Source organism: Saimiri boliviensis, chromosome 15 (assembly GCF_048565385.1).
Source record: "Saimiri boliviensis isolate mSaiBol1 chromosome 15, mSaiBol1.pri, whole genome shotgun sequence".
NCBI lineage: Eukaryota > Metazoa > Chordata > Mammalia > Primates > Cebidae > Saimiri > Saimiri boliviensis.
In genome coordinates, this window is record NC_133463.1 from 6,596,275 (window position 1) to 6,621,104 (window position 24,830).

A 24,830-nucleotide genomic window follows, 5' to 3' on the forward strand; every position below is an offset into this window, starting at 1 on the left:
AGAAACACTGGCCTGTAGTTTTCTTTTTCTGTGACGTCTGCCCAGCTTAGGTAGCAAGGTAATATTGCCCTCATAAAATATTTTAGAAAGTATTGTCTGTATCTCTATTTTTCAGAAGAATTGAAGAAGTATTGGTAATAATTCTTCTTTGAATGTTTGATAGAATTCAGCTCTGAAGCCATCTGGTCCTGGGGTTTTTTTGGTTGGAAGGTTTTTAACTAGTTCTTTATTCTCTTGATTTGTTATAGGTAAATTCAAGCTTTCTACTTCTTTCTGATTCAATCTTGGTAGGTTATATTTTTTCTAGAAATTTATTTATCTCCTCTAGGTCATCCCATTTGTTGGCATACAATTGTTCAGAATAGTTCCTTATAATTCTTTTTATTTCTGAGGTGTCTGTTGTAATGTCTCCACTTTCATTATTGATTTTACTTATTTGAGTCTCATCTCTTTTATTTCTTAGGTTACTAGAGGATTATTGATTCTGTTTATTTCTTCAAGGAGCCAGCTCTTGGTTTATGAATTTTATCCATGGTTTTTCTGTGCTCTATTTGATTTATTTCTGTTCTGATCTTTATTATTTCCTTCCTTTTGCTAACTTTAGATTTCATTTGTTGCTCTTTTTATAGCTCCTTGAGGCGTATTGTTAGGCTATTTATTTTGGAGCTTTCTTCTTTTATAATGTAGGTATTTATTGCTACAAATTTGCCTTTTAGAACTACTGTTGTTGCAGCTCATAGGTTTCAATATATTATGTTTCCATTGTCTTTTGTCTCCAGATATTTTTAAATTTCCCTTTTGACTTCTTCTTTGACCCATTGGTTGCTAAAGAACATGTCTAGTCTCCACATATTTGTGAACTTTCCAAAATTCCTCCTGCTACTGATTTCTAGTTTCATACTGTTGTGGTTGGAAAAAATGTGAGACATAATTTTAGTCTGCTTGAATTTGTTAACACTTCTTTGTGGACTGACATAAGGGCTTTCCTGAAGAATGTTCTATGTGCACTAGAGAAGAATGTTTATTCTGCTGCTATTGGATTGAAAGTTCCATATATGTCTGTTAGGTCTATTTGGCCTAAAGTGAAGCTCAAATCCAATGTTTCCTTATTACTTTTACGTCTGGTTGATCTATTCATTTTAGAAAGTGGGATGTTAAAATCCCCAGCTACTATTATATTGCTGTCTAGTTCTTCATTCACATCCATTAATATCTGCTTTATATACTTAGGTATTCAACTGGGTGCATAATTATTATGTCTTCTTAATAAGTTGGCCCTTTTACCACTAAATAATGGCCTTCTTTGTCTCTTGTAACAGTTTTTAACTTGCAGTCTATTTATCTGCTATAAACATAGCCATCTCTGCTCTTTAAGTTACTATTTGTGTAGAATATCTTCTTCAATTCCCTTTCAGGCTATGTGTATCCCTAAAGCTGAAATGGGTCTTTTGCAGGCAGCATAAAGTTGGATGTTGGGTTTATATCTATTTAGACACTCTCTGCCTTTTAACTGGAAAGTTTCATCCATTTATATTCAGTTTTTATTGATAATAGTTATTATTGATAGATATTGACTTAACTCCTGCCATTTTGTTAATTGTTTTCTGGTTGTTTTGTAGATTATTTTTCCTTTCTTCCTCTTTTGTTGCCTGCCTTTGTGATTTGGTAATTTTCTGCAATGCTTAGCTTCTATTCCTTTTTCTTCCTTATTTGTGTATTTGCTATAGCTTTTTGCTTGGTAGTCACCATGGGGCTTACATAAAACATCTTATAGTTATAATAGATTATTTTAAGATGATAACTACTTAACTTTGATCACATACAAATACTCTAGACTTTTAACCTCTCCCCCGTCATCTACAATTTATTTTTTTGTTGTCAAAATTTACATTTTTTCATGTTGTATATTTCTTAGCAGCTTAATGTAGCCATAGTTATTTTTGACCATTTTGATGTTTAACTTCATACTAGAGAGTTGAAAGATTTACACAACACCACTACAGTAAAGACGTATTCTGCATTCGACAATGAATGTGCCTCTACTGGTGAGTTTTATATTGTCACATATTTTCATGATAGTAATCATCATCCTTTTGCTTCTGGCTGAAGAACTCCCTTAAATATTTCTTTTAAGGCAGGTCTAGAAGTGACGAATTTTCTTAGCTTTTGCTTCTCTGGGGAAGACGTTGTTTCTCCTTTGTTTCTGAAAGTCAGCACTACTAAGTGTAGTATCCTTGGCTGACAGGTTTTTTTAATTTCAGCACTTAAAATAGATTTTTCCATTCTTTCCTGGCTTGCAAGGTTTCTCCTCATGAATCTGCTGATAGTCTAATGGAGATTTCCTGATGTATCATTTGACATTTTTCTCTTTCTTCTTTTTTAATTCTCTCTGTGTCTTTGATTTCTGACGTTTTGATTGTAATATGCCTCAGTAAGACCCTCTTTGGGTTGAACCTGTTTGGAGATAATTGAGCTTCATAAATCTGCATGTCCATATTTCTCTCAAGTCTTGAGAATTGTTCAGCCACTTGCTTGTTAAATAAGTTTTCCATGCTTTTCCTCCTCTTCTCCCTCTGATGATCCCTTATTGAAATATTTGTTTATTTAATGAGCGTCCCATAAATCCCATAGATTTTCTTCACTCTTTCCCCCCCCCCACCCAGGTTATTTCAAAAGACATCTTTTCAAGTTCAGAGATTCTTTCTTCTGCTTGGTCTAGTCTGCTACTGAAGCTGCCAATTTTTAAAATTTTATTCATTGAGTTATTCAGCTACAAAATTTCTATTTGGTTCTCTTTTATGAGAGCTACCTCTTTGTGGATTTTCTCATTCAGCTCATGAATTTCTTGAATTGTCTATCTGTATTCTCATTTCCTTAAAATTATTATTTTTAATTCCTTTTTAGGCAATTTCAATTTCAATTTCTTTGGGGTCACTTACTAGGGAATTATGGTCTTCCTTTTGTGGTATCATGTTTCCTTGCTTTTACATATTTCTTATGTCCCTATGATGATGCCTGTGCATCGAGTGAAACAGTTGTCTCTTCTAATTTTATAGAGGGGCTTTCATAGGGAAAGACTTTCATCTTCAGATGAGTCCTAAGGTGTCAGGTCAGCAGGGTGCTTGGCTCTGGTTCTGAGTGGGTGCAGTAGTGTAGTCTCTGTGCAGCTTCTTCAGCTGTGACCAACATCAGCAATGACTGTGAGTACCTCATGTCTTAGACTATAGGAGTTTGTGCCAGTGGTGGTGGCATGGTAGACTATTAGGGTTCTTGGTGGCAAGGGCATTAGGGGCTCTCCTGTTATTTCCCCCACAGTGGGTACACTTAGCTGAAAGGATCCCTGTTCGTATCAGATGTGACATGGGCCACAGGCAGCCATAGCATCTCTGTGTTCAAAGGCAGAAGTGATTGGAATGGCTGTAGAACTGGGGTCCTGGGCTCAGTGTCTTGTTGAACTACTGTGGCACCTGTGATGTGGGCACAGGTTCATTCTCTGAGGCACAGGTGGATGCAGGTCTCCCACCAAGCCAAGGACTGGGACTCTGAAGCATTCCCCAGTAGCTTGTGCTCAGGGTTCAGGGATATAGCTGTGACTCTAAGCCTGGAGGTCAGGGCACAGCATTGGTATGGCTCCAGGGAAGAAGGCATGTTCCAGAGGCTCAGTCCCCAGAGAGCAGGGGACAGCTGCAATTCAGGTGCTAGAATCAATAGGGCACAGTAGCAACTCAGGCATCAGAAGTGAGGGTACTGCATAGTGATGACTGTAGTCCTGGAGCCGTAGAATACAGTAGTAGGTCAGTCTCTGTGAGGCCAGGTGCAGTGGCAGCCAGGACCCCAGAATAGTGGAGCACAGCTACAGCTTGGGCTCTGGGAAGCAGGTGCCACTTCTGAGGGAGATGTGTGCCTCATCAACTGAGACTCCAGAGGGCTGACTCAGATGCAGGAAGGGGGGGCACAGCAGCTGTTCAGCCCAGGGATGGGCAGCATGGCTCAGCCAAGGCTCTGTTTCTCTGGGGGCCAGTATGCCACATCAGCTCAGCACTGTGGGGTGTGGCTGCCCTGCTGGGCTGGGACCCAGGTGCCTCAGGTACAGACTGCCATAAATGACCTTGGATACCAGGGATGTAGCTGCTCTCCTGGACCAAAGTTTCAATTTCCTGGGGGCGGGACATTGAGCTAGTTCAGGCTCTGAGATGCATGGCTGCTCCGTGGGGCTTGGCTCCAAGTAGCTGGGGCTGGAGCACAGTAGCAACTTGAATGGGGAACACGCAGTGGCTTCTGGGTAGCTTGTTCCCAGGGGTAAGGACTTGCTGTGGTTCAGCTGGGGAATGCTGACTACCATGTTTGAGATCACAGTGCAGTGATGGCTAGGCCTCTGGGATCAAGGGATAACGTGGCGACTGAATCCCCAAGCAGGACACACTCCAGCAGTGGCTCTGGTTTCAAGATGGCACAGTGCAGTAGCAGCTTGGTCTACAAGAGGGGAGGCACAATGGAAGCTCCTCCTTTGGAGCAGGACAGCTATGTGACCTCCAGGCAGCTCCCTAAGCTGAGCTGAGGGCCCCTGAAGACTGCAGGATTCTCCAGTAGTGAAGACTGCTTGTGTCCACAGTGGTGGTAGGCGCCACTGGGTACCTCCTCCTTACCTTTTCCCCACAGGGAGGAGTCCTTCCTGGTTTCTGAACTGAAAAAAAAAAAAAAGAATGGGGTGGCACAGGTTGGGTGGCATGGTTCTTTCCCTTCTTTTAGAGCCCGTACTTAGTGTGAGTGCTCCGCAGGATTTCTGCCATGCCTGCTGTACTCTCACACTCTTCTTCAGCCACTCTGGTCAAAGTGTAATTGTTTATTCATCGTTTATTCATTTTTGTGGGGCTGGGCCAGGAAATGGGTGTTGGGCACCTTTAGTCAGCCACCTTGCTGATGTACTCCTCTCTAACTCTTAATATGATTGTAAGTAACTTAAACATCAACAAAATTAATTAGGAATTAAACATGTCTCAGTAAATTACAAACTATAAAGCAAAAAGAACGGAAACACTGGTGGCAACATACCAGGCTTTTCCTTCCTAGCAGATACCAAACCTGGTCACTGATAGAAAGGGCCTCTGGTCTAACATTTGATGTAAATCTAGTGCCTACCATTATATCAAAATAGCATAATAGTTTCATTTTCGGTTTGGCTATCAGGAAAATCACACCGATTATCAGTTCTGAACAAGACCTATTGTCACTCTGCTATAAAAAGTGAAGAAATATTAAAAATTTATGGCAATCTCAATAAAAAAGAGTAATGCTGAAAGAAAACTTTCTAAGCCATCGTTTAAAAATAAATAAATTTGATAAATCACGTTAGAAAAAGATTGGATTAGCTTTCCATTCTTTCTGTGGAAAATATTACAAGAGCATTGCCAATAAAGAGGTGCTCAAAAAAGTATTAAAAATAATCTGGAATAGGCCAAACACAGTGGCTCACACATGAAATCCCATCACTTTGGGGGGCCGAGGTAGGCAGATCACTTGAGGTCAGGAGTTCGAGACCAGCCAGTTAGAGACCAACATAGCAAAACCCCATCTCTATAAAAAATGCAAATAATAATAATAATATAGGAATATAAAGACTGTTGGTCAATAAAAACAATTTAAAAATAAAAATATTATCTGTAACTTGTTTTGCTTTCAATATATGTCTGCAATTTTAAATGTGTCATTTCTTGTAACCATATTTTCTCATTCTAAATAAATATTTGTTCTGCAACCTAAATTTGTATTTATCATTTTGTATTCTTATCTCAAAAAGGGCCCCTACAATTATATAAGCTTCGGGCTCCCCAAATACAGCTCTGCACACAGGTAGTTGTCTTAAAATTTGTTTGCAGTGTTTTCCAAGTCATTACTATGAATTTGACCTCACACTGTTCTGCAGTCACAGAAATTTCCTCCTAGGACATTCAGATGCCACTGGTGCATTATCAATTGATCTTCCTGGAGAATCTGTCTCAGAACATCCTCCCTGTTCCATTCCGCACCAGTTGGCTGCTAGCTCTACAGAACTATCAGCCTCAAAATTCCCTTGCCCACATTCTGGGATCCTGCACCTCCGTCTGGTAATAGATCCCTGTTTCCTGGATCCCACATTTTCTACCTTCTTAGTTTAATCCTTCGATTTGGTGGAGCATATCCTTCAGTAGCTCTGGAGATAGGAAATCTGGAAGTTAAAACATTTTTGACTCTTGCATGTTTTCAGCCATCTTTATTCAGCCTTCACACTTGATTTGATAGTTTGGCTGTGTATAAAAATCCAAGTTAGACCTAAGTTCCACTGTTTCTGTAAGGTAGTCCTAACTCATTATATTTTGTGATTTTTTTTCTCTTTAATCTCTCTCTTTCTCTAAGCTTAAATAATCATTATTATTTTTTGTCCTCAGAACAAAACTACAGGTGTGCCTAACTGTATGTGTTATCATTCTTCTTGTAGACAAACCCCATAAGACTAGAAACTTGAGGCTCTCACTTTCCTGGAACTATCCTGATTTTGCTTTGTTGTTGATTTCTTTCCCTTAGTATCCAATTGTCCTACTTTTTTCCTCCTTTATTTCAGCTCTATACATTTTCTCCATTTGGCAAGAAGGTTCCTCAACTTCACTTCCGAATGTTTCCATGGAGTTTGTATTTTGCCATCATGAAATATGATTTTAAACATAATAATATTAAAAATAATTTTTTAAATTATTTTTCTTTCCAAGAGTTTTCTTGTCATTCTCCAAGTGCACTGTTCCATGATTGTGTCACTTTGGGGAAAATAATAAGAGTTGTGGGGTTTTTTTCTTCTTCTTTACCATCTCCATTTCTTTCAAGCTGCTTTGCTCTGTTTGCCAGTTTTGCTTACTCCTCATTTCTCCTTGGTTAGCCGGGGACATTTAAGAGTGACATACTGGATGGTTGATAGGGCTCTGGGTATGGAAGTGGGCTTGTGGACTTGGAGAGCTGCACTAGCAGGTGGCCTTCCACTGTCAGCATCTCCACGAGCTTTCTTCTTGGGTGCAAATCCCAGGAGGGGAATTTCTGGATGATAAAGACCTGGCTGCTATTATTGCAGGAGGCCGGTAAGGGGAGAGAATGAGGATGGGAATCTCAACCTCCAGAATGCAAGTATTCGCTCAATCCACTTGACTCGTGGGTGTGTACACTCAGGTGAGGCTAGGGTCCTTCAGCAGAGGGACCTTCTTGTATTACCAATTCCAAAAAATAAACACGTGTCATCCACTTCATCTCCTGCTCGTCTCCTGCACTATGTGAGGGAGGGAATATTGAAGATTTCCCTCTATTTCTATCAGTCTCCAAACTCCAATCAGGCTCCTCTGCGTCGACTGCCTCACTTCACTCTCCACTTCTAAAATTATCAAATATTCCCAATTTCTCAGCTATTGGAAGATTCTGCCCTATCGATTAGATTGGCTGTCAACTTTCCATCTATTGTCTTTAGATTTTGAGGTTCCTGCTAAGTTATCTACATCTCATTCATCGATACCCCGGCTTCCAGACTTTTTAAAATTATCTTTATTATTTCTGTGGGGATTTGGAAAAAAGAAAAAGTACATGCATATGTTCAATCCACCATCTTTTCCTGGAGATGCTCCAGACGGATTTCAGAGATACAATGTCTTTTACATGTTTCATTCTATTTTAATTCTGGTGCCTTTCCTTCACATTGTTTGTTATTCTCTCTTTTCTGTTCTCATTTTTGTAATGTTTCCTTTGGTCTCCAGATTTCCTTTCTTGTGTGCTTACTTGACCTGTACTGCTTTTCAACTTGTTTTGTCTTTTTGAGATAGTTTGGATCAATTCTCCTTTCCTTACCACATGCCCCACCGTCTCTGACACCCGCCTATATGTTCCTTGGAACTCAGGTTGGGGAGTTGGTTATTTTCCCTTCTCCTACTCTTGTTTGACTTGACCACATGGGGAGGAGTCAGAAGGAGCTTTCCCTTGGGTTTAGGAACTCAGGGTTGGTGGACTGCAATTCCTCACTTTAAAATTCTGCATCAATGCTCTGGCTACATCCCTAGAGGCACGTGGGGTACTTCCCACAATTCAGTGCAACCACATTCACACAGTCTGCTCCAGGCCTTCCCTTACCCTGTTTCAGGTTTTCTCCCCAGGGATCCTATAGTTCCCTTCCTCATGGGTGGGGAAGAGGCAGGAAAACCAGCAGACTGAGGTCCTGGGCTGCTCTACAGCAAGGGAGAAGAGCTTCCCCTGGGGTCTTCCCCGCCTTCCTAGCTTGGGCCTCTGCCACCTAAAGAATTGTGTCTTGCCACAGACACAGGGAGGGGAGCATCACACACCGGGGTCTGTTGGGGGAAATAGGGGAGGGACAGTGGGAGGTGGGGAGTTGGGGAGAGATAGCATGGGGAGAAATGCCAGATACAGGTGAAGGGGAGGAAGGCAGCCAATGACGCTGCCATGTGTGTACCTATGCAACAATCTTGCATGTTCTTCACATGTACCCCAAAACCTAAAATGCAATTAAAAAAATAAGAATTGTGTCTTGCTTGCTCTTTCATTTTCCATCCTGCTAAATCTCTGTTACTTGCTAAGATAAGAATTAGCTTTGATGATTCTAACCTTCCTACCGCCTCTTGCTCTCCATCATTTCAGCCCAGGAAAAACACTGAAGTTCCGTACTCAGGAATCTTCTCCTTTCCTTTGCCATTTGTGAATCCTTCCTGTCTTCTCTGCAAGCTGGGCAATGGTGGGAAAGGTTTTCAGGTTTCATATACTTGCCTCACCTCACTCAAATGTCAGGGTGAGGTGAAGTTTTGTCTCTTTCCCTGGTCTCTACTTTCAAAGTTTGCAAATCACGGCACAATGTTATAAGAATGTTTTCTGATTTTTTAAAGTGTTGCTTTGTACTTTTAAAACTTCATTCTATTATCTTACTATGGACATCACGAGTGCTATTTAAGGATTAATTTTTTTTTTTTTTTTTTTTTTTTTTTTTTTTTTTTTTTTTGAGACAGAGTCTTGCTGTGTCGCCAGGCACCAGGCTGGAAGGCAATGGTGCAATCTCGGCTCACTGCAATCTTCGCCTCCTGGGTTCAAGCAATTCTCCTGCGTCAGCCTCCAGACTAGCTAGGATTACAGGTGCACGCCACCACGTCCAGCTAATTTTTGTATTTTTTTTTTTTTTTTAGTAGATACGGGGTTTCACCATGTTGGCCAAGATGGTCTCTATCTCTTGACCTTGTGATCCGCCCACCTCGGCCTCCCAACGTGCTGGGATCACAGGCGTGAGCCACCATGCCTGGCTTAAGGATTAATTTTTAACATTTTCTTTCTGAAAATGTTGCCAACTTGTTTCTTCAGCTTCCTCACATACAAAATGTGGATATAATAATGCCTACCCGGCAGAGATGTTGTGAAAATACAATTAAATAAGTATTGTGAGGCATTCTGTGTGCTCCTAGATTAATAATGAAACAACACAAGACTACAGCCTAGAAACCAGAGATACTGTGTCTCTCTAGACTAATAGTACATCACTCAACAAAGTCAACAAAGATAGGTAATACCAAATGGCAACCACCATAATAATAACTGATTCAGGAAAGGATCATCAGCAGATATTAAAATCAATGAGAATTTTGAAAACCAAAATATTTACATACCCCAAAATATCTTTTTACAAGGTAAAATTCTTACAAAAGATAAATAGCAGCTTTGCTATGATGAAGTCCAGTACATATCATCTTACACAAATGAACAAACTATTAATGTGGCAAATCAATCTGTGTGCTTCCTGACATCCAGGACTACAGAGAACACAATATTACTTCTATGGAATTCCTGCCAAAATGAATAACTTGAATCAAATCATGAAGAAACATCATAAAAACCCAAACAGGGGCCGGGCGCAGTGGCTCAAGCTTGTAATCCCAGCACTTTGGGAGGCCGAGGCGGGCGGATCATGAGGTCGAGAGATCTAGACCATCCTGGTCAACATGGTGAAACCCCGTCTCTACTAAAAATACAAAAAATTAGCTGGACACGGTGGTGCGTGCCTGTAATCCCAGCTACTCAGGAGGCTGAGGCAGGAGAATTGCCTGAACCCAGGAGGCGGAGGTTGCGGTGAGCCGAGATCGCGCCATTGCACTCCAGCCTGGGTAACAAGAGCGAAACTCCGTCTCAAAAAAAAAAAAACCCCAAACAGGAAAAATGTGCAAGCTAGCTGGCCTCTCTGTCCACAAGTGTCGGGATCATGAGAGAGAAAGACTTAAAAATTGTCCCTGAGTAAAAGAGACTTGAGAGGCCTGACAGTGAAATACAGTGCATGATCCTGCATTCAATCCTGGACCACAGTTGTTCTGCTCTGATTGTCTTTACTGTGATGAATATTATTGTGTCAACTGGTAAAATTTGAATAAAGTGCATAAGTTGTGTTACTGTTAATTTCATGACTTTGATCTTGTATGGTGGGTATGTGAGATTAGGTGCATGTGTTCAGGAACATACCCTGAGATGTGTTGCAGTAAAGGAGAATCACATCTATGACTTATCACAGACACTTCGTCATGAAAAAGAGAAACATACATCTAAATAGACATACACACACATACACACGGAAATAGGGATGGATGATAGGAAGCAAATGTGGTCACAGGTGAATAACTGGGGAATCTGAGTGACTCACAAATGATTTATGCTGCACCTTTTGTACTTACAGCTTTTTCTAAGTCTGAAATTGTTTCAAAATAAAAGGTTTGAAATATCTGTACTAAGGCATAAACGCCCTGGAGACAAGTCTGTTTCTGAAGCCACAATGAGGAAAGCTGTGGTTTGGGATATACATCCTAACATCAACATTTCGTAGTTTTATGATCTTAAATGTTTATCTTTACTTCTCTGAAAATTTCAGTTCCATTATCTGTAGAATGAAGGTAACAGGGACAACCTCTAAGAGCTTTTGAGGGAATTAAGCGAGACCGCACATTGAAAGCACTGAGACTCACCCTGCCCAGAGAACGCTCAGACATTTGTTGCGAGAATGAATGACAGGCACTGCCGAGAGGGAAGGAGTCGGGGAAGGGCTGCTTCCAGGCCCAGGAGCACATGTTCACATCACTCCTCACCCCGTCTCATATCAGAGCCAAGATTTAAGAGATGAAGGCAGGCCATGTGACGGATAAAGAAGGAAGTGGGGAAAGAAGGCGGAACCAGACATGACCCAAAGGCTCAACACTGTTTTCCAGAACTGACCTTGGGAGAAGGCGTAAAGCAGAGCTGTGGGGACATGGCCAGGCAAGTCCCTCTTTCCCTCACTGCCCCCTGAGCATTCTGAGAAATTTTAAACTACCCATCATTTGATATTTCTACCACTTCCTCATCTTTTCTCTCAAACTATAAGTATCAACTTATCTGAATTTTAACCAACGTTTTAGAAAAACAAAATCTCCAAAATTCTAGTGGGCATTTAATGCTCCGACGTTTTCTGTAAGATAAACAGTAAAAATGTCTTTAAAAAAAAAAATTCTTTTTTTTCCAGATTCTTCCAAGTACTCAGAACAACATGCAACCCCTAACTTTAACCTTGTCTAAACCGAATTACTATTTTAACCAGTCGGTATGTTATCACCTCAGAACTGTAATTATGTTTATGCCTTTTGAACAAGCTGATGAAAAGAAGCATTTGCTTAAGGTTCCCATCAATGAATGCAGAGCTTAGGCTAGTCTTTAGCTTATACAAACGTTATGCTTATTAATTCAGAATATTCATTCAGTTATTGAAACATGATGACAAAACTGTACAGTGAAAGACTGATTCTCTATTATCCCTGTTAGCATTGCACAGAAATCCTTTGGCTCAGGAATAACTGTCCAAGCCTCGGGATTCATATATCTCTTTGAATTTTTAAAACGGTGATTTAGGTATCAAAATTGTAACATCAATGCTCTAAATACACAGGTTATAAATTATCAAAATCAGTCCGTTCTGATTAAGAACTCTTCAGCTGGATTTCAGCTTAAGAAATTCAAGCACTGTCTATGCGGAGTCCAGTCCACGCCGACAACCGCAGCGTCCTTTTTAATTAAAAGCCAGTGAGATGACTCATGCCACCTGTTTCATTGATCCTGCTATATTCCTATTTTGGTCAGAGTTCTCTTTTGAGGATTAAAACTTTTATAAAAACAAATAGAAATACTTATTCAAATTGCTTACTACTATTTCACATCCTGACAACTACATTTCCTACTATAAAATTATGTTTATCTATGTTAATTGTAATAACCCAAGGATTATTCAAAGTGACAATCACAGTGGTAAATGTAGCTGTTAGAAGGGCTAGCAGCTAGAGCAGCTACTGTATACATTCACATATCAATGGAAATAGCCTTTCTAAAATTTGTTATCGACCCATAAAAGTAGATCCTTAAAAAGCTGCCTACTTAGATACATTTCAATGGAATGTTTACATCTCAATAAGTATATTGAACAAAATGAAACATAACAAATCCAGGGAGAAGGGAATGATGAGGGGTGGGGGAAGGGGTGGTCATCATGCTTTTATGGCTGGATCTAGATGACACATGATTAATTGTTGCTGCTCTCTAGACTTTGAGTTCAATGTGGAGCTGATAGAGAGACTTCTGCAGAAGCCCTGTACTCAGACAGCAATCTGCTCCCACTTACAGAGCCTATCAGTGGGATTTGCAGGCTGTCCATGTTATATTGCCTTTTTTGCCATCATTCTAGTCACTAGTCAGTCAGCTGTGAAGACAGGAGTCAAAATAAAGGGCAAAAAAAGTGATGGTGTAACTTCACTGTCTGCCTAGATGAGGTGAAACCTTTCCTTTTAAACATAATAAAGAACATAATCGGTGTTAAGCAGAGGAACCTTTCACAAACCACAGTACCAGAGATTTCAACGACTCCGTATTCTGCTGTTCAGGAACTCTTCCTCTACCATGGATTCCCAGTGGGTTATGTGAAAAACAAGATGTGGAGGATGATTCTTACAGGCCAGCGGGCATGTGAGTCCGCTGGGGTCCTGAGGCTTCTCTCAGAGATCTGGGGGCAGTCACTCCCTGGTGGGCAGGCGATCAGGCCTTGAAGGAGTCCTTGGGGGCACCCAGGGTAAGAGTTTGGGGCTCTGGGAACTGTGAGAAGAGTTAAACAGAACCCAGAACACATGACGTGGCTTGTGGCCTTCCCCCCAAATGCAAATGAGAGTTTGACAAACGGAACCTGCAGGCACCCAGCTGAAGTCTTAACACTCAAGCAGATCTTTCTGTGAAATGCATCCCTCTCTTCACCACATCACTCACATTAGCCTGTTACATTAAGTCTTTTGTGTTTTCCCTTTTGCTGCACACATGACTCATACAGGGAAGTAAAGTGAGCTGAGAGTCCAAGGGCACTTTTGACTAGAACCAGGTGAACTGTTGCAGTTGCCTGGGAAACCTTTGAAGACAAGCATACTTGATATGTCAAATATCTGAAGTTAACATGAGCCAAAGTCATCTAGAAGGTAACTCCAAGAAAGCTAATGGCATAAGAGGGATGCTTGGCTTGTAAAAGTAGTTCCAATTTGTTATGTGCTCATGAACTTTTGAAAAGAAGAAAGGATTTTATCATCCTAATTAGCCTAGAAGAGCGATGGTCTTAAATGCTAACTTTCAGATTACAAAATAAAATTTAGTGAAAAGACATTTAGATCCCCTAAACATTTATGCATAGACCATGAAACTAGAGTTTTATAATAACCCCGGAACAAAATATAACATGTTCCCATAGAATTGTCCCCTCAGATTCTTTGGAATTTTGTTCCAGTGTAGCAGATTTTTCTTCCAGACTGCAAGTGTAAAATGTGTGTCCAAGGTAGAGGATCACAGGTGTTTTATTATAAAACAAAGAATGTTTTCTGTGGTAATTCTGAGAAGAAAAAAAATTAACAAGTAAAACAATGGGCTTTCATTTTGCATCTAGGACATATGCATTTAATGGGAAACTTTCTCAGCTTCACTTTGCTTCGAATGCTGTGTTGTGTAGGGATTCTTAAGCAAATCTGAATCTGTGATTTTTGCGATATTTTTATCAGAAAAAAAAAATCGCTCCGAAAAGTCGCATAATGAAAAGCGATGCACATGACGAATACCAGGCTTCGCATAGACTTTTGTCATCCAATAAACGGAAAATCGAAGTGAAAACATCTCTGATGACCTCAGGGAATTAAAATTCTGTCCCTTGCACCTCAATCCTTCCATACGGAGGGGCCCTTTTCGAGATCGGCATGTTTGGGGAGTTTTGTTATTATGTCAGAGATCTGTGACTCTGCAGGAAGACGCTGGCCAGAAAGAAAATAGCGACTTTTCATGCAGGTGTCAAGACGTCTGCTCGGAAACGCCTCGGCGCGTTCGTTGCTCTGCACTGCCCTCTGCTGGCGAGCCAGTGTAAACGGTTTCCGGAAAAAACGTCCCGCGCGGCCACCGTGTCTAACCCCCGCGTTTCCACCCCAATTCATCAACGCGTTGCTCAAAGGTCTGGATTTCTCACGTGGCGATGCACAGAGCCGACCTTTAATTCAAATCGTTTAAAGGAATAATCAAAATAAAGGGTTTTTTTTTTATCCTGGAATTTTTTATTTTCATTTCGTGTTGGAAATACAGGTTTTCTCAAATGACGCACAGTCACAAACGAAGGACTGTGTCTCACCTAAAAGGTCTGGTTACACAGTCAGTAAGAAAAATGAGGTTGTGTTTGAATACATGTAACGTAGGACTAAGAACGGCATTTTCATCTTGGCCGCATGATCATGGCTTACAGAAGTGTCATTTCTTTGGCATACATTATTTAGATGGGTCTCAGGGAACCATTCCCGCCAAGTTGACGGCGACTTATCTGAAATAGTTAGAAAGATCAAGGCTCCGAGTTGTATGCGACAAACGCAGCCACCAATTGCGGGAAGATCAGAAGCTCCTCCCGCCTGGAGCTCCGCTGTGAGCCTCACTGCCTGCGCCCCTCCAGTTACAAGGACTTTCCTTAACCACAGTCACGAGACAGAAAACCACACAGGCCTGAGAACAACGGCTAATTTCTACGCGAGCGGGAGAAACAATCTCGTCATAGTGCGAACATTCTGTGTACATATCGTACCAAAATGAAAGTGGTTATTATGCTTTGCTTAAGAAACTCAGCGACAGTCCCAAGTACTGCGTAGTGACCAATACAATCTTTGTCCCTCTGAACCTTCTTCAAAACACCCATTCAAAAGTCCAAAATAAGGTTCATTTTCAGCAACCTAAATTAGCTAGAGATTTTTTTAAATCTTATGGCTCCAAGAAAGAACCATGAAGTTTGATTCCTCAGTGCCCGCGTTCCAGTAAACAGACATATAGCATGCATATGCTGCAGGTCTCCTATAGCGACACACAAATGGTTCAAAGTACTCAACGTGTCTCCATATTTGATGCTTACTATGTGAAAGCAACAGATGTACTTCTCATCTGAGCACAGAAGAAGCGATGTTTTAAAAAAAAAAATTCTAAATAGAAGATGAGTCAGTCCCAGTGCAAATATAAATCTAAAAGAAATTCCATGCTGTACAAGTGACGGTTGCAATATTCAAGACATTGACTTTTTAGCAGAACTGTCTGCCGAGTATCATACTCAGCCGGATGCCCTCGACCTGGTGAACATGTCTTTGGCTGCTCCACAGCCGGCATTAGAAACGACTCAGGTGGCCACTGATGGCCACGGGGGACCCAGGGCTGCCATGCCCATGCCCAGGAGAGAGAGGGGCAAAAGGTGAGCCCTCCTTCCTCCCTCTGCCCATCCAGCCCCAGTGGTACGTGTTTCCTCTCAAAGCTCAACCCAGTGTGACGTAATAATAAAAAAAAAAAAAACCTAAATGTACTTTTTCCAATATTTTTTTTCTTACCTTTACCTGGCGAATGTCTACAGGTGTGTCGAAAGTTATCTTTTCCTGGATGTGTTCCAAAATGCTCTTATGCTAATCCTCTTAGGATTTCTCCACGCTGCCCCATTCAGAAACTTTATTATTTTCTAAAGAAGGAAACAAAATGTGGCATGAAAAATTATCATAAGAAAATCACTGATTGTCAACCAAACCCACACAAATGCCAAACCAATGTGAATATCACCTTCCACAACGCTACCAGGCACTGGTTTTTGTGGGGGGTGACGCCAGGAATCTCTCTTCATGTGGCTTTATTACAAGCCATGGTTTCTGAGACGTCAAACACCCACAGTTACCTCAACCATTTTTTTCTCCTTACCTCTCGTATTCCCGTGAGGTCACATTCAGTTAAACACATCCTGCCCTTCTCCCTACAAAAAGGTTCCATAGAATCAGAACGCAGAGGCGCTGCAACTTGCTAACTTTGCTCTGGGTTATTTACCAACCGCACAAAGAAAATGCTGTCTATTCAGAACTCATTTCAAAACTCTTTTCACTGAGGGTGAGCGAACAAGCGGGCTCATGTCCCGAGCCCGGTCACATCTCCAGCGGTCCGGTGATGGCCGTGGGGCCGGCGCCGAGTGGCACGGCCTCTGCGTTGACCCACAAGGGTCTGTTGTCCACGCCGCGCGGACCACACAGGCCGACGGGAGTCAAGGAAGGGGGAGGGGCGGGGGCTCCTCCACTTTCTCACCCCGAGTTTCTTTGCTTGTTTGCCCCAAATATCTGTCGGGAGGCAGCCCTCTCCCCTCAAGGCGCCTTCATCCTGGGCGTGCAAGATGTCCCTGCAGTGACAAATCCAGGCTCTGCTCGGTGGGCCTGGGTTCGAGGCCCGACCTCATCACTGGGTTACGGCGTGTGGGTAGGTTGTTTAAACCACCTGGAATCCAGTGTCTCTTTGTGTGGCGGTGATAGTGATTGTACCTGGCTCACTGGGTTCGACGAGTAACTGGATTTTAGGACAGACTCTGTCTCTCTCCGTGTCCAGCTGAGGCTGCACCAGGCAGACCCCTCCCTGCGTGCCACAGAGCGCGGAGCAAACAGTCCAGGGACTTCTTTAACGACTCCGGATCCCTCAGCCAGATCACGGATACGGAAAAAGCTCAGATTAGAAAGAGGCGTTTCTAAACGGACCTCCTTAGCCTCCTGTCCCACGTTCCCAAGGCCCATGGAATGGGGGTTTCCAGGCTTTTTCCTGCAGCTGGGAGACAGGAACCGGCCACACAAACCCAAGCAGACCATGCGGCAGGGTCTGTCCCAGAATCTGCCTAAGACAGCGGACGAGTTGGCAAACAGCTTTGGGGGCAGAGCCGGAGGCCAGGGGCGGATGCAGGCAGCACAGGCTGCACCTGCCGAGCGAGGGTGGGTGGAGGAAGGAGGAGAATGAGAGTTCCAGGGAAAAGTTGTGTGTCCTCGGCCAGCAAGAGAAATCCTGTCCAACGTGTGCAACCAGGGATCCTTGAAGGTGGGAGGAGACCCAGGCAAGAAGGGGCTGGAGGGCATCCACTGGACAGCCAGGGCTGAGGAAGGTATCGTATGGTCCAGTGAGGACCTGAAAGAAGGGAGATAGACCCACCAGGAATCAGGGAACTGCAAGAATAAGGGAGCGGCCGGGGGCTTCCAAAGCTTCAGCGCTCCGGAGAGTCCATCATAGAGGGCTGACCCAAACCGTCTGCCAGATCAGAAGATAGGACACCAGCCAGCCAGGTCAGAAGAGGCTGGAGTTCCCACCTCTCCTTCCTGCATGCGCCCAACATGCGCCCTACGACCATAGCAGCTGTGCTGAGAGGGCATGGGAGCAGGGGCAGGGAGGCAGCACAGCCTCCTCCTCCTCAGCCTCCCCCCTCACTGCAGGCACGCAGACAGGACATGCGGGGGGCCGAGGTAGCTAGGCCAGGGTCAGTTTCTGATTATTACATGGGACCAGACACTGTAAGTGCTGAAATGCAACTGCTTCTGTGATTCCAGTTGACCCGAAGACTTTCTGGATTATCTCAGAGTGGCAGAAGAGCCATGGGCCTGCCAGAGTTTTCACCCAGCGGTCATGGAGGTTGGTCCGGATGAATAAAGTTTACCAGAACAAAAGAACAAAATTTAGTTGTATTTTGTCTCTGTTTAGTTGTGGTTTTTTAACATATCAATTACTTGAACTGCATATGATAAACTCTTCTGCTAGACTGGAAGCTGCAGGAAGACAGAGACCCCGCGATTTCTGTTTCTTGAGATTTCTCCAGAGTCAAGGACCCAGCCCATGGCAGCCAGCTAGCTGTATTGCCTGTTCTTATTTGGTTGTTTTGTTTTAAGCTATGCCTATTCATTGTAGTCTTTCTAGAGTAATCTAGGTCAATATATTTTTGCTCTAACTTCTTGACTGCCTCTAAGACATTCCTAATACTACATTAGTTTTTCTTTATGTACCTTCCCCAAAAGCTCTCTCTCCTCTCTCTCTCTCTCTCTCTCTCTCTCTCTCTGCCCCTCTGTCTTTCAAACAACCTTATGTATCTGTAACATTATACCTTATTTAGAAGGCACAAGCTGAGTCTTATGCAAGATTTGATAGTTGGTGATCAAAAGAAGACTAATCAAAGAGCACCTCAGCAAGCTTGCTGGAGAAGCTCAAGGCACATCACAAAATCCATCCGGATTTTCTTCTTGTGAGTTTCTCTTTGTGGATCCACATTGATCTTTTTTCCAGAAAAAGAAAAAAAGACACCAGAACTTTTTCCAACCGTTCCGTTCCTTTTACACCCTACCCCATCCCACATGCTAAAGAATTTCCAAGAAGGGCCTCACCAGCTACTTCTTCACTCTGGGTTGCAGATAAGTTCAAGTATTTTGAATGGCACAGAAGTGATTTCTCTTTGGCCAAAAGAGAAACTCAGGGGAATGAAAAAAAAAAATCAAAGGCAAGCCTACTTGTGAGCTTCCCAAACTGAGCGCGTTTGGGTGCAGCATATGTAGTCTCAGTTTTGGAAACCACAATATGCCATTCATCCCTAACTAGATGACGGGACAGAAATGTTGTTACTGAACCAACCGAGGAAAATATGCTTGCTGATTACCCAAAACAAACTTGCAAAATTCAACTTGCAGTGCTTCAAATTTTCAGATGGGAAAATTCTTATGTATAATTTTGAACCATTTTTTTTCACTTGCTAAGTGAAGACGAGGCACATTTGGAAAGATGGGCTCTTACCTGATAATATATGAATCAAGAACTAAAACAATGGTTGCTTAAGAAAATTCCAGAATAACTAAGCAGAATCCCTTCCTCAAGATGAGAATGGGTATGTGTGGAGAAAGAGTGGGTGGTGTCAAGGATACCGACATTAAAACACAGACCTTTGGGGCGTGTGATTTGGTTCAGCCAATGAAACACAAACTATGGATGCCCTTTGTTACTGAAAACCTTTTATCCGTTCATTAAGGAGCCCCATTCACACCGCCTCTCTCCTGGGCTGTAATGCAGTCTTCTCTCCTAAGAGCTGATGTTGAGGCCCAGGTAAAGCTGACAAAGTAAGCTGAGGAATTTCCACTGGGGCCACGCCAGCTGCACTGCCTTGGTAGACACAATGGCAGGGCCTTCCTACTGAGGACAGCGTCTTGACTTAGCTCCTATCTACTTTCCCATCTCTCTCCTCATTGAGAAAAAAACCATAAAAGAGACTCTTAATCTGTCCAAATACAAATCCTACTTATTTGTCCATCAGTTATCTCTGGACTTCCAAAGCACATCCACAAAGGATTTTATCTACAGGTACCTACTGTTGAGGGCTAGAGGCTTTGGAGAAGTTGAATTTGCCATAATCTACCTATACACAAATACTCATCAGTCAATAGGAAGCTATTACCATGAGCAATGGTGGAACATTCCAGCAAGATGGCAGAATCTAGACAGCGTTCCACAAAATGTGCTGTGAGATACTGAATTTCTGGCTGCTTCAAAGTGTTTATCACTCGCTAAAATGGCCATTTTATTAAGTACTCATTTTTTAAAATATTACAACAGTCATACAGTTGTCTTCTATTCAGAAATAACTGCTGCCTAGGATTTGGAGTTTGCCGTTTATTTGGTTTGGGTTTTTCCCCTGGAATACTAGATTTATTTGAATCAGAGAATGAACAGCAAAGGTTGACCTAACATTTATCTTCAAATCGTGGCTCCTAGAGGAGTCAGTATGACAAGATGATAACCTAATAATTATCGGAGGGGACGACATTTTCTCTAAAAAACTGCGCCCAAGCAAAATAGGTAATGATTACTCATGCTCGGATTCCATAGCTTTAATTATCAGCTTTCTGAAGATGCCTTTTGGAGGCTGCAGGCAGCACTGGCAAAGATGAAAAGAAAAAGAAAGCGTTTTGCTGGCAACTTACAAAGTACAACTAGCACTCCCATCTCCACCGCGCGGCAAAATGCACAGCCTCGGCAGGTCACGAGGGATCAGAGCTACAGAATGGGCGTGAGGAGCGGGCTGGGCCACAGCGGCCACGTGTCTCCAGCACTGTGAACCCAGGACGAGGGAGCCCACACATTCCTGATTCTTTTCCCTTGAACTATGCCAAATTTTTTTTTTAATTCTTTGAGAAACCCGTGGGTGGGCACAGATGGGAAGTGGGAAGCTGCAAAAGGAAGAAGATGGTATTGGAGCGGAGCGCGGAGCCAGGAGCGCCTCTGTAGGCGCGTCCTCGAACACCCAGATGGCAGGGCCCTGCGCTGCGCTCCCCGGCCCCGCCGCCTCCTCCGCGCCCCCTATAGGCCGCCAGAGCCGAGGAACCGGGGCCCAGAGCCGCCACCCCAGGCCTGTCTATTGACAACGCTAAGCCCACTGGCTGCCGCTCAGCATGCAACCGGTTGCTCCAGGCACACAAGAAACATTCCTAAAAAGCAGCCTAGGATTAAAAGGAAAGAGAGAGTTGGTGCTGCTCTCCAGTGTGATGAAAGGCTTGTCGCTTTATCATTGTTGCATACGTGCAATTTGATGCCATTAATTTTAAAAGCCTCTTTACTTCTCACTTTCAGGTGAGCCAGGAACTCAGCTTAGGGAAGGGGCTGCCCTCTATGCATCCAGAAAACATCAAAGCGGCTGTTTCCTAATGAAGTCCCAGCAAAGGTAGTCGACTTAGGAAACGTTAGCGCAGCCTGGAGACTCTGCGCGCAGCACACGTGCCAGGTAGGCAAAGAGGCCAGAGGAAAGCAGGTCGGCCAGGCTCGGAGCAGGCTGTTCCCAAAGCTGGGGAGGGGAGCGGTGCACACTGACGCACTTATCCTCTACACGTAGGTGAGCCCGCACGGAGCGGCCCGTGACGGTAATCCCTGCTTTCTGCTCTTTGGAAGAAGACAAGCTGATGATGACGAGGAGGTTTTGACGACAATTAAATTATTAGCCCAAGGCAGCTGCAGGAAGCTGCTCGGTGGCCGCCCTCCAGGACCATTTCTCAGGCTCCCTTGCAGCTCGCGGTTGGTAGGGGCCTCTCCCACACCCACGCTTCCCTCCCGTGGTGTGAGATGGGGAGCTCACACGCGCGGTGGGCTGCGTGGGAGGACTGAGGGGCTACCCTCTGTGAAGACTGGGCCCAGGGCCAACTCGTGGGTGCTCCTGGAGGCTCAGCTTCCTCCTCTCCCTTCTTCATCCAGCTCCCAAACCTGCCCCATGTGAGTGTTGCCTTGTACATCCACACAGCCCAGCACGATTATTGTAAGCAAACTGATGCTTCAGTACCAGCACTGGGAAAATAAAAACACATGTCCACTGAAAGCTGCCTGAAAAGACCCTGGTATCCAGACATGTTCTAGAGAAACAGTTTTTTTTTTACGTTTTTATGGTAGCAGAGCCTTTCCTCAAATGCTGAACTGTCACCCCAAAACATACAGGAGCCAAATCGCCATGATGAGAGAGAGGCATTAGACTGCCGTTATTAAGAGCATGACTCCAGCCTGCCATCTAAGCTCTTCAGGAGGCTGATGCAGGAAAATTGCTTGAGCCCAGGAGGTGGAGACCAGCCTGGGGAACATAGTGAGACCTCTATCTCTAAAAAAAAAAATCTTAAAAATGTAAAAACCTTAAAAACTTAGCCGGGCATGGTGGCATGCGCCTGTACTCACCAGTACTCAGGAGTCCGAGGAGGGAGGATTGGTAAAGCTCAGGAGCCTGAGGCTGCAGTGAGCCCTGATTGCACCTCTGCACTCCAGCCTGAGAGACAGAGCAAGTCCCCCACCCCACACCCCCACCCCCATCTCCAAAAGAAAAAAGAAAGAAAGAAAAAATAGTGTGACTCTGAAGCCTGATTATTGGCTTCAAACCCAGCTCTGCATTTACTATTTATGCGACTGGTCTTTTTTGCCAGTGTTTTACTAGGACTTTGCCTGAACCATAGTAGATGCTAAGCAAATACTGGCTTCATTATTGATGGCTGCCCCACAAAACCCTTGGTGGCCAGGCTGCCTCTGACTCAATGCTGTTTGTGAGCAGCCTTAGGGGATCAGTTCGTTCAAATTTGCTTTTGTTTATAATGATAAGCCTGAAATTGATAAATTGATCATTAATTCTGGGCTGTTCTAGAAGGATCCAGATTACAAGCACATTCCTTGGCTTTACAGAACAGAAGTCTGCAAGCTGCATTCTATAGCTCCAGGGTTCTTTGGATGCATTTAGCCACGGAGGGGTGAGAGAGAAGTTGAGCGAAGTGAGCTCTGAGTCTCTGCACGCCTTAGCCTTAGTAGTAATAACACCAACAAGCATGTAGACGTCATTTGCTGGGTATCAGACCCCGCTCCCAGCACTTTACACAAATGGATATTATCCCCAGGACGACGCTAAGTGCAAAGTAGAATTGTTCTCACTTGGGGAAACTGAGACACAGGTTAGCAAGTGGCTTGTTGAAAGCCACATGAAGACCAGCTCTCAGATCGCATGGACTCGCCTCCTAGGTTTCCTTGGCCGCTGCGATGACCAAAATAAAGGCAGATCCGGACTGGCCCGAGGCTCAGGCGGAGGCGTGCTCCGGGGAGCGCACCTGCAAGCAGCTGCTGGGCAACCAGAACCGCATCGCGCAGCCTCTGGCTTCTCACCGCCCCACACGGAAACTCTACAAATGCATCAAGAAAGCCGAGAAGCAGAAGCAGATTCGGTGCGGGGTGAAAGAGGTTCAGCAATTTCTCAACAAAGGAGAAAAAGCGGTCATGGTTTTGACAGGGGGCACACTGCCCATTGAGGTGTACTGCCATCCCCAGCCATGTGTGAAGACTGAAATCTGCCCTATGTCAATATCGCCTCTAAGACGGACCTGCGTGCAGCCGCGGGCTCCAAGCGACCCACCCGTGTGATAATGGTCAAGCCCCAGGAGGCCTACTAGGAGTGTCTGGGGGAGGCGCAGTCCCTGCCCCTGGCCCTGTGAGGGACCCCGTAGCACCTGGGCACCTGCTTCTGGAAGCTCCTGGGCTGGCAGCGGGCTGACTGGCTGTCCTTCTGCCCAGCCACACCGTCGGCATCTTCCCAGGCAGCTCTCACAGCCCTGTCGTGAAGGCAACGCCCGCCTTCTCTTCATCAGTACCATTTCCCGTGGAACTTGGCAAAGGCTGTTTCGAGAATGTGCGGTGGGGAAAGTCAATGCTAAGACGGAAACAAAACAAAACAAAACAAAACCAGCTCTGCTACTCTGGGAGCTTGTGGTCTAGTGGTCAAGACAGACACAGAACAAATAAAACATTGGGACGCATTTTTGGAAAGGAGACACGTACAGTCGAACGGGAAAAATAGCAAGGGGTTCTCCCCTTTCTGGGGAGCTAGGAAGGGCTTCCCTGGAGAAATGCTGTTTAATCCGAGATGGGGAAAGCAGTAAGAACTGGATAAGGGAGAGAGATCCAAGATGGCTGATCACTAGCAGCTCGGGATTGTAGCTCCCAGTGAAAACGCAAAGAACGAGAGGACGCCACACCTTCACATGAATTCTTACTGGTCACGCACCAGGAGATTCCCAGCGGAGGAGCCCCACGGGTCGCCAGCGCAACTCTTGTGACCGGGGAGGCGGTTTTGCCGGCACCTCGGAGCGTCGGTTCTTGGTGCAGAGTCAGAAAGGCACCATCAATCTTAACGCCGCTGATTGAGTCAGCGCAGTGGGTTGCTCAGATTTCGGCGCCGAGAATCAATAAGTTGGACGTCCACTCAGAAACCCAATTACAAAGACGGTAATTATAAAGACCACAGATGGATAAATCTACAACGAAGGGAAGAAAACAGTCAAAAAAGGCTGAGAATACCTGAGATCAGAACGCCTCTCCCTCAGCAGGGGATCCCAGTTCCTCATCAGCAACGAAACAAGGCTTGATGGAGAACGAGTGTGCTCCAATTACAGAAGCAGGCTTCAAAACGTGGATAATAAGAAACTTCTGTGAATTAAAAGAACTTGTTCTAACACAATCTAAAGAAACTAAGAACTTTGAAAAAAGGTTTGACGAAATGTCAACAAGAATACAAAATTCAGAGAGGAAAATAAGTGAATTGATGGAGCTGAAAAACACAATACGAGAACTACGTGAAGTATGCACAAGTTTTAACAGCCGAATTGATCAAGCAGAAGAAAGGATATCAGAGGTTGAAGACCAACTCAATGAAATAAAACTAGAAGACAAGATTAGAGAAAAAAGGATAAAAAGGAATGAGCAAAGTCTCCAAGAAATATGGGACTATGTGAAAAGACCTAATCTACGCTTGACAGGTGTACCTGAATGTGACGAAGAGAATGAATCCAAGCTGGAAAATATGCTTCAGGATATTATTCAGGAAAATTTTCCCAACCTAGTAAGGCAGGATAATATTCAACTCCGGGTAATACAGAGAACACCACAAAGATATT

General features: G+C 43.8%; 1 protein-coding gene and 1 long non-coding RNA gene across 2 annotated transcripts; one reads left to right on the top strand and one right to left on the bottom strand.

Annotated features, from left to right (window-relative positions):
* Positions 1 to 15,970: 15,970 nt before the first annotated feature.
* Positions 15,971 to 16,537, bottom strand: LOC120362277 (uncharacterized). The gene is made up of 2 exons (XR_005578231.2): positions 16,294 to 16,537; positions 15,971 to 16,060 (listed from the first exon to the last, which is right to left on the bottom strand). It is a non-coding gene; the product is annotated as an uncharacterized LOC120362277 (long non-coding RNA).
* A 6,386-nt stretch (positions 16,538 to 22,923) lies between these two features.
* Positions 22,924 to 23,301, top strand: LOC101049859 (H/ACA ribonucleoprotein complex subunit 2-like). Its single transcript, XM_074386624.1, has 2 exons — positions 22,924 to 23,152; positions 23,258 to 23,301. Exons 1-2 carry the CDS (start codon positions 22,924 to 22,926, stop codon positions 23,299 to 23,301), a joined length of 273 nt encoding a protein of 90 aa, XP_074242725.1.
* Positions 23,302 to 24,830: the final 1,529 nt, after the last annotated feature.